The following is a 10,552-nucleotide window of genomic DNA, read 5'->3' as shown; positions in this document are numbered from 1 at the left end:
TTTGGGAAAGGCGGGCTATTTTTAGTTTAAACATACCGTCGCGTTTATATTCGCGTGTATAAATGCGTGTATTTTCGCGTGTGTATATTTTAGCTGTGTTTATACACGCGTTTTGCAGAGCTTTCCTGCGTTAATACACGCGATTTTTAGGAAGTAGCCGCGTTAATACACGCTATTTCTAGGAAATAGCCGCGTCAATACACGCGATTTTTATGCTTTCATTAAAAACATATTGTGATTTTGTGTTTTCTGATTTTTACACAGGATGTCATCAACCTCTTCAAGCAGTTCTGGGGAAGATGAGACAATGCGTCATCGTAATCGCGATGTGTGGTTGGGACAACGGATCAAATGTATGTGTAATCGATGTCAAAGGTGCATTGTACGAGCACGTCGAATTACCATGAATCACATCTCCATGTATGGAGAATGGAATCAAACAGGTTTAGAGGTGAGTAGATGTAAATTGATGGTATTCAAATGAGTCATGGTATCCAAATTAAATTAATAGAGTTGTAATATATAAACTCGCTCTAATTGAAGCACGATGCAGTGCCACACCCTAACATGGTACCCTACGCGCGACGAGAGCACGTAAAGCGTCGACGAGATGATGCTGGAGCTTCGGGATCTATTGTCAGAGATGAGTGGGAAAGGGATGACAATAGCCCTGCACCCCACGAAGTTGTGGAAGAGGAGGTGCTTGATGATATGGTGCGGAATCTTTTTAAGGATGATCCCAAAGGTATGGACGACGATGATATGGAACAAGAGCATCTTTATAAGGCTTCATCGACACCGGTGTTTGAAGGGTGCACATTCTCAGTTTTACGTGCTTCACTTGAACTACTTAATATACAAACAGTTTATGGATGGAGCAATGCAAGTCTTGACGCATTGTTGAAGTAAGCATTCTAACTTACAAATTTGAATTAGTGGTTTAAGGTTTAGGATTTAAGACTAATTATAATTGATGATATTGGATGCAGGCTATTATCAAATATGCTTCCAAAGGAAAATAGGCTTCCCACCTCAAGAGACATAGCGAGGCGCTATGTGACATCTCTTGGAGGACTGGATTATGATAAAATACATGCATGCATCAATGATTGCATTCTGTTTCGTGGGACGCATAAGGAGGCTCTACATTGTCCCACTTGTGGTGAAGCAAGGTACAGAACAGATATGAAGAGTTTTGATGTACCTCGTAAAGTCTTGCGACACTTTCCTATAATTTCTCGTATCAAACACATGTTCAGGTGCAAATCCATAGCAGAGCTCATGTCATGGCATTCCTCACATCGATCGGATGATGGCATGTGGAGAATTCCCGCAGACACTTCTGCTTGGAAGCATATTGAAGATGAGTGGCCCAGCTTTAAAACAGAGTCCAGAAACTTGAGACTTGGCCTGGGTATGGATGGAGTGAATCCATTTGGTTTTAAAAGCACCGCATACAGCGTGTGGCCAGTTGTGTTGGTGAATTATAACCTTCCACCATCAATGGCGATCAAGAAGGGACATCTTATGTTATCCCTTCTAATTCCAGGAAAACATAAAGTTAAGCATATGGATGTTTATCTTGAACCACTGATTGATGAGTTAGAGGAACTATGGAGAGGTGTTGCGGTGGTGGACATTAGTAGGCCTCCCTCCTCTCGACACTTCGACTTAAAAGCAGTGTTGATGTGGACAATGCATGACTTTCCAGGATACAGCGATTGTTCTGGTAAGAATTCTAATTACCTCCCTACTCTATTACTATTGGCTATATATATTAATTAGACGGTTTGACTTTATTATTCTAACTTTTATTTATATTTTAACAGGTTTGAAAACATTGGGTAAACATGCATGTCCTGTTTGTGGTCCTTCGTTAGTACATGAGTATGCTGACGGTTTGTGTAAGACTATATTCGATAATCATCATCGATTTCTCCCCTCAGATCATCCTAAATATGTTGCTAGTAAGAGTAACATTCCTCCACAAACACTTCGGGCAAAAGATTGGAAGCGTATTTGGGAGTCTACAACTATTCTTCCTCCAGATGGCATGAACAGGTATAGTGATGTTTTTTCAATCTTGTTTTGTGTAGTCTCTAATTGGATTAAAGGTCACATAGAGCAATCCCTTGTGTAGGTACTCCATTTTTTTTCGGCTGCCATATTGGACCCATCTTAAGATCAACCATCTTCTTGATCCCATGCACATCTTCAAGAATGTGGGATCTGGTATTTGGGAACATATTATTGGTAAACGAGACAATGTTAGCGTACGTGAGGACTTGCAGGTCGCAGGACGTATGCGTCAAGCTTGGCCACGAGAGGTGGGTGGGCACGTTCGTCTTCCGCCTGCACCATGGATTATATCAAAGAAAGAGGAGAAGCAGGTAAAGCAGGCCATCACCACTTTGCGTACTCCCACTGGATGCATGAGATCATTGAAGGGAGCCTTTACAACCACTAAGAAAAGAGGCGTTGAGCAACTATATGGGTTGAAGTCCCACGATTGGCACAAGATGCTTCAAGTAAGTGTTTTTCAAGTCTTGTATGTACGTTGAAATTAAATTTTGTAATGCCATAAACCATAAATGTGCTCTTATGTGCGCAGTTCATACTACCTACTAGCATCGACCATTGTGCAAATAAGAGTTTGAAAAAATGTATTTATAAGATGGGCGAGCTTGTGAGGTATGTAAAACCCATGCTCAGATCACCCTTCATTATACCTTGCAAAATGAACGTGCATGAGGTATAACGTACTATTTATTTATTTTTCAGATATGTTAGTTCCAAAGCAATTGATCCAGCCACGTTGGATGATGCGCGTGTTATGGCAGTGGAGGTGGTTTGTTTGGTAGAGGAGACTTTTCCGCAAACCATTCTCACAAGTCAACTACATCTCATTGTGCATTTAGTGGACGAAATTGCTTTATGTGGTACTGTGCATGCACGCTGGATGTTCTTCCTAGAGCGCTTCATGAAGACCTTAAAAGACTTTGTGAGGCAAAGTGCAAGGCCTGAAGGAAGCATGGCCGAGGGTTGGTTGATACAAGAGTCTCTTGTATATATTTCAGAATTTCTTGGTCAGGTGGACAGCTCTTTGCCACGACTATGGAGCAATGAAGAGGACTTGAGGATGACCTCTATTGTGCCTCAAGGAAAAGGACAAAGTAAAGTAATTGACAGAACATTGATTGATGATCTCAATTTCACTTGTATCCTTAATAGTGATGTGATGAGCAGATGGGTTACAAGATATGAGGATGCAAAGACAAACAAGCAAGCAGAAAGAGCTCTCTTTCGGAGGCAACATGGCTCTCGGAAGGCGTACCCTAAGCATCTAGCAACACTTCCGAATGATATCCATGTTGATTGGTTGCATGAGGAAATGGAGAGAGCAGAGAGCGACGAGGGGCTGCATATCACGGCGGAAGAATGGGAGTATGCACGAGGATGCATGTCAAAGGTACATAGAACTAATGTTTTGCATTAGTTGTAAGTGATTTGCTTTTAATATTTATTCACATTGCTTACACAAATATTGCTTCTATTTTGGTCCGGTGCACTATGTTCAATGCTATATGGTGTGAAGGCAAGCATTTTCGAACACAAAGAATTGATGAAAAGAGAAATACACAAGATTGCGGTGTCATTAGTAGCTTTGAGGGAGCTAATGGAAAAATGGATGATTATTGTGGCATAATCCAAGACATATTTAGGCTTGACTTTCGTCGCTTCTTTGTGTATGTTTTGGATGTCAAATGGCAAATGAACGTGGTGGAAAAAGGGCCTGATGCAACGATAAAACGCCATGCAAGTGGATATGTAACTATTGACTCTACAAAGTTCTGGCAAACAAAGAAAGATAGGCTCGTATTGCCACAACAATGTGAGCAGGTATGCATTTTTTTACTAATGTGTTTCATGTACATATATATCGAAGCTCGCGTACCCCTTGACTTTTGATATGCTAATTAATTACTGTACTGTGTGTATTTGAGTAGGTTATCTATCTACCAATGGTGCATGACATCAAATGGTGGTACGTCATCCCTATTGCACCACGTTCCAAAGTGATGTATAATACATTCACTGATATGGAGCATATGGAGGATGTAACAAGCCGCAATGAAGATGATGTCGAACATGCCATTGAAGATGTTGTGATCGATGATCAAGAAATAAGAGATGATCATGATAATGAGGATGAGCATGCCATTTCTCATGATCATGAGAATGACCCTACCATTGAGGATGATGGTGATGTTGATGAGGATGATCAAGACATCGATACCATTATCAATGGAGTACAGAATATCGATAGTGGAATAAATTTAATCGTAGCCTTACCAATTGATCAAATGGATATTGATGTTGATCGTTTGGCAAGGATGGATCTTATTGAAGATGAGATCAAACCCTAACCAATCCGTCACTGTATGTTCTAAATTGATGACATTTCCATCATCTCATATGCATGATTTATTTTTGAATATATTTCATTGTTGTAAATGCATGTAGTGGGATTGTGTAATGATGTATACTGTAATGAACTATGAGATGGTTTAAGGAAAATAGTTTTTAATTTTGTAAAGGAATTCAGTTTTTTTTCAGTTTTTCTCTGCCATGCGTGTATTAATCCGTGTATAGTAGCGTGTATTTATCCGTGTATAATAGCGAGTATTACCCCGTGAATATTATCGTGTATAGGTGCGTGTATTACTGCGTGTATATAGACGCGTTTATACACGCGTTGATTAATGCAAACATACACGCGAACTTAAATGCAAAAATACACGCGCCCGATTCTATTCAAATATAAGCGCGCCCATACACGCGTTCATAATTTATCGCGTGTATGAAACGCGTGTATGGCAGCATTGTCTTGTAGTGTCTTGAACATCCCTATCTTGAAAAATACTCCTTGATCAAACAGAGCCTTGTATGATGTACCACCATTTTTTGTCATTTATATCCGCGTGAAACACAACCTTGTAGTAAGAAACACATGAAGTGTAAATTAAACATGCATAAGGATGATATAATTAAAGCTTATGGTTAGAACTTACTTGTTTATAATGGTGTTAACCACTCTGGTTAACATCGTCTTGCCCATCCTGTTTTTGTAAGACATCCTGCCAACTTATGATAACATCACTTTATTTTTGCATCCTTCCAACTTATGATACCATCACTTTATTTTTGCATCCTTCCAACTTACGATACCATCACTTTATTTTTGCATCCTTCCAACTTACGATACCATCACTTTATTTTTGCACTAAAAAGACATCCTTGTGTTTCAAAAGGGGCAACATTTTGTATGATGGCAACTCTACTTTATGAGTGTACTGCCTTACACTCGGCTTATTGTAAAATAGGGGAAGTCTTGAGCTTCATATGTAACTGCTTAGGCTAGTAAAATGCCCCATGAACTATCTTTAAGTCATGGCTGGCCAAGTGTGAACACTAGTCACACGTACATAAGTGAGTATCAATAATCAAAGCATAATCATTCCCCTTTGCAATAGATTGTATGTGCACACACTCTCTCTCTCTCTCTCTCTCTCTCTCTCTCTCTCTCTCGCATGTGATTTGTTGTAACCTTGCATTACATGAAGGAGTGCAATTGTGATTAGGGTAAGATTAGTGGTTTTCTTTTACGTAATCTTTTCTTTTTCAAGTGACTGTGAGAGATTACCAAAGTAGAGTGCTTCTTCTTGCTTCCATTATAGCAAGATTGAGCACACTCTTTACATCCCATTGACTATGGAGCTCTCCAGTGTGACAATGGAGTGAGGATGCAGATGATTAACTAGCCACCCACACGAGGAAGTTGCAAATTACCACCACCTTGGCTCTTTGGCAAAGTTTCGTACAACAAGTTAAACAGTGGAAGACAAGGTGAGTGCTTCCAATTAACGCATTCCGCGCTGCTGCTAGGGAATAGCCTCAGGGTTGAGCCTCAATTTCGTCCATTGCTCATTGGTGATTAGGAGGTCACACTCCAAAAAACAATGGTATTAGAGAATTAGAAGTGATTTTGATTGTATTTTGATGTTGTTTTACATGCTTTTTTGATTTGGGTTAATTTGCATTGCATCATAGGAGAATTTGCAAGAAAAAGAGCATATAGGAAGAGGATTTATGCTTGAAAAGAGAGAAAAATCTCTGATTTTTATGTTAATCTAGTGTTTTTTCTTTGGTTTAGTTGCATAACCTTGTGTAGCAATAATTTCTTGTTTTTTTATTAGTAGGTAATTAGTAAACTTGAAAATATAAAAAAAACACATAATTGGATTCAATTTGTGACATGGGGATTGATAAAGGGTTTTCTTCATACCCCTTGAATGCCAAGTCCACTTGACCATGTCCATGGACAACACTTATGATAGTGTGAAAGGGGTGGTCATGTATATATACCAAATACACCACAATTGGGGAATAAATTTGATAATCACTTGATAATGATAAATCTCTCTTTCTTACCTTAAATCTTTGTTAATCTCTTTGTTAATCTTTATCAATTCCTTGTTAATCCATGTGTCTTAGATTAATCTAGGTTAATGGCTGGTCACTTCCTTTCATTGGTATCAGAGCCTAGTTTTCTTTTGATCCATTCTTTTGAATTTTCTTGAAATCCTTTTGAATTTTCTTGAATTTCCTACATTTTGTTGATGTTATTGATTTTCTTGATCAAGTAGATGGTTATGGTGATCTTGAATGGTTAAATTTCCTTTTCTTTATTCACTTCCTAATTTTTTGGGGCCATGGGTTTATTGTGGACCTAATTTTGGGTAGCCGCACCAAAATTTCAAAAAATCAGGACTAAAATTGGTTGAAGATTTCACTAATCAAGATTGGTAGGGCTGATCCAAAAAAATTCCCTCTTCTTGCTTGATTTTGGAGTGTTGTGGTAGTTCATTTTTTGGCTAAAGCCTTGCCATAGCAGCTTAGGGTTTTGATTTGGGAAGGAATAAGCATTACATAGAGCTTGGCTATAGTGATTTTCTTGTGTGATTATGGAGCTTGATATGGAGCATAATGCTCGGCCAATGTGTGGCTTAAGCCTTAGCAAAGTCCAGGGAAGGGAAAAGCTTGTGATAGGCTTTCGTTTAAGCTCTGCATGTTTTTCTACCATGGGTTGCATCGGTTGCTGCACTGAATTTCAGGGAGTTTGGAGATTGTAATTACTACATTGGCCACAACAATGTCTCTCCAAATTGTTTACAAGGTTGGGGTTGAATCCTTTCAATTATTTACAAAGTGGAAGCAAGGGAAGACATATGGTGCTTAGCAATGATGGGAATCTTCAATCAAGTTTTTTCTCTTAATTTTCAAGGCTTGGACACATTTGTGAGTTTCCATTGAAGCTTATGGCCTAATTTTCATGTTTCTTCTATTGATTTTCATCAAGAAATCAAGAAGGGCTACCCCTATGTTGAGATATCGAGCTCATCTAGTGAGGCAGTAGACACGAGGCAGTGGACACTGATGACCCACCCGGGGGATAGGCCCCACACTTACACCACTTGTATGGTTGGTGAGATCATGGGTGATATGCAGCCAGTGGGATGACAGGCTGTGTGACAGCCATTCTAGAGAGACTGGCATAGTTATAGTGCCAGCTCATTTTAGTTGGGTTCACACTATAGAGAACCCTAGTATGTATTTGGTTGAGTACCTTTTCATATGGTGTGTAATCTTATCTTTGTATATGGTGTGTTGAGTGTTGTGTGAAGAAGAAGAAGAATTTCAGCCTCTCACCTTGTGTGTTCTCTTTTAGGGTTTTGTGAGTGTGTGTGTGATTTTGCAAGAGCTCAAGCTCTCTTCTCCCCTACATCTTTTCATGGTATGAGAGCCTGGTTCATGCTAAGGGCTGAGCTGCGAAGCAAGAGAAGCATAGGAAGCGGTACGAGGGTAAGAGCTTCATCTACTCTTCCCTATTTGTGTTGGCAACTACACCCTTGTCGGGAGCTCTACAGGAGGCATTGGCAAACGATCTCTGAGTGAGGAGCTTTCTTCGTGGAAGTAAAGCTAAAAGGCAACTATACTGTCCTATTGGACAAGGTACTTCGAGCCAAAAACGCGTTTCGGGCGCGTTAGGACCTCCGTTTTTCAGAAAAAGGAGCTAGGCATGTGCAGGCAGATTGTTATAAGAAGCAGGCTGACATGCAAAATGGGAAATTGCAGCAAAACAACTATGCATCGACGAGCAAAAACAATGAGAATAATAAAAAGTTGTTTGTTATGTAGCATGTTCTTAATGCCATGTCTGAAAATGTTGAAGCAGCACATAAAGATGATGTATGATACGTTAATTTAGGTCTTCGAACCACATGACAAGTCATGGTTTGGGGGTGGTTCAAGGAGATGAAAAACCTTGAAAGATCAGGTTTTGTGGAAACAGGGGATGACACTACTCATCCAATTGCCCATGTTAGCGATGTGCCATTGTCTATGCAAGATGGCAAAGTGAAGTACCTTGTTGCAGATATACTTCATATTTCGAACATAACAAAGAATCTGGTTTCAGTTGGCCAGATGATTGAGCAGGTTTTGCAGGTTGGGTTTAACCCTGATGGTTGCTATGTTGAAGACTTTAAAGACAAGTGCAGGTTGGTTGCAAAAGGCAATAGAGTGGGAAGAATGTTTACATTGGATGTAAACATGCCTGAAGTGAGTGCTGTGATGTTTGCAAATGGTTCAAGAATTGTTGCAGATACTGATATTTGGCATAAAAGAATTGGACATGTGAATGTGCAGAGAATGAAGTCTATGCAGTCTAAAAGAATTGTGACAGGGCTGCCAAAGTTTAAAGTTGAAGGTATGCAGCAAATATGTGAAGCATGCCAATTTGGAAAGCAAACAAAGCATGTATTTCCACGTGACAGGAATGTGAGCAGAAATGCACTAGATGTTGTGCATTCAGATGATGTATCGGGTCCTACGAAGACCATGTCTATGGGAGACTGCAGGTATTATGTGACATTTATTGATGACCACACAAGGAAAGTGTAGGTATACTTCATGAAGGAGAAGGGTGAGGTGTTCACTCATTTTCAGAATTTCAAAGTTATGGTTGAAAAGCAAACAGGGAAATATGTAAAGTGCCTAAAACACCATATTAGATAATTTGGGAAAAATCCCATTCCCATTTGAAAAATGGGAGCATGGTGAACTTGTCCAAAAGTTTGTCAAAACCCCCTCATGTGACATATCATCGGAAAGATCTTGAAGAGTAGAATCTAAATCTATGATCTTCGACAAATTTGGAGTTAGTATGTTTAAGATATGTCCGAAAGTATATGGAGTAATTGATTCCCAAAATGCGAGATTTTTTCCAAATTACCTAATATTGACTTCTAAGGTCAGATGGAGGGGGAGAGTACTTCTCCAATGAGTTCTTTGAATTTTTGAAGAAGAATGGTATTCAGAGACAGTTTACATGCAGATACACTCCGCAACAAAACGAAATTGTTGAGCGGAAAAACAGGCACATTGCTGAGATTGCATGAGCATTGATGGGAGAGAAGAATATGCCGCATAGCTATTGAGCTGAGGCTGTTTCTACAGTAGTTTACATCATGCAGAGGACTCCAACTGCAACTATACATGATGTAACTCCAGAGGAGAGGTTTACTGGCAGAAAACCTGATTTGTCTCATCTGAAAGTCTTTGGATGCATTGCATATGTGCATGTGCCAGATGAGCTGAGAACTAAGCTGGATCCAAAAGCTGAAAAATGTGTGTTTATTGGATATTCCCTTGAGCAAAAGGGATACAGGTGTTATAACCCTGCTACACGTGAGTTGAGGGTAAGCAAGGATGTTGTTTTTGATGAGATGAGGAGTTGGAATGCTACTGAAAAAGAAGCTGTTGGGGCTGATGAGAGTGGAAATGTGGTTGCACAGAATGCAAGTCAGCAATCAAAGTCTTTGAGTGGACTAGGAGAGTCCTCATCTAGTAGTTCAGTTGATAGACCATGGAGTGGCAGGCTGCATCATAATACTAGTCCTGCAAATGTGATTAGTACATCACATAAAGGCAAAGCGAAAGTGATTGAGCCCCTCAGTATGCTTGACATCTCTACAGGGCATTCTCATGTTGATGGAGATCTCTCCTTCACCTTTAGCCGATAGTATGAAGACCTCTATCACGTATAGGGGGTTGAACACCCTTTCCTCCCCCAATAATGGAAGTGTAATGGTGTTTGATTTCTACTCCAGCTGCTTTGCGGCCTTGTAGTTTTGTTGTAGCTCCTCCCTCCAGGGCATCTCAACAAAGTCCTTTAATCCTACCCTCTCTAGCCATTCAGAATGCCTATCCACCTCTTTATAGAAAGTGGAGGATATGGGCTTGAAGCAGAGTTTAGTAGAGAAGGAATCTAGAGTAGCACACAGAGAATTTTTGAAAGGCGATATGAAAACTAAGCTTTCAATGGAGAAGCATTTGGCTATTATTTGCACTTTTCCCAAGGGCAGCCATTTTCCATGATTGCCCGTGATCCTCCTTGCTATCCGACGATCAATTCCATGCGCACTATTTA

General features: G+C 39.9%; 1 protein-coding gene across 1 annotated transcript; it reads left to right on the top strand.

Moving 5' to 3' along the window:
* The first annotated feature begins 709 nt into the window (after positions 1-709).
* On the top strand, positions 710-10,251 carry LOC147620542 (uncharacterized). The gene is made up of 3 exons (XM_086825333.1): positions 710-905; positions 990-1,095; positions 10,099-10,251. Exons 1-3 carry the CDS (start codon positions 712-714, stop codon positions 10,249-10,251), a joined length of 453 nt encoding a protein of 150 aa, XP_086681459.1. The 5' UTR covers positions 710-711.
* The last annotated feature ends 301 nt before the right edge of the window (positions 10,252-10,552 follow it).

This window comes from Cibotium barometz, chromosome 31 (genome assembly GCF_041138505.1).
Source record: "Cibotium barometz isolate CiBa-2024 chromosome 31, ASM4113850v1, whole genome shotgun sequence".
In the NCBI taxonomy this organism is placed as follows: domain Eukaryota; kingdom Viridiplantae; phylum Streptophyta; class Polypodiopsida; order Cyatheales; family Cibotiaceae; genus Cibotium; species Cibotium barometz.
The sequence above is the reverse complement of the archived record's forward strand: the minus strand, read 5'-3'. Positions and strand labels throughout refer to the sequence as shown.

Coding starts and splice junctions, on each gene's coding strand:
- LOC147620542 (XM_086825333.1), top strand. CDS start 712: ATGGTGCGGAATCTTTTTAAGGATGATCCCAAAGGTATGGACGACGAT. Junction 906..989: donor AGTCTTGACGCATTGTTGAA/GTAAGCATTCTA, acceptor TATTGGATGCAG/GCTATTATCAAATATGCTTC. Junction 1,096..10,098: donor TGGATTATGATAAAATACAT/GCATGCATCAAT, acceptor ACATCTCTACAG/GGCATTCTCATGTTGATGGA.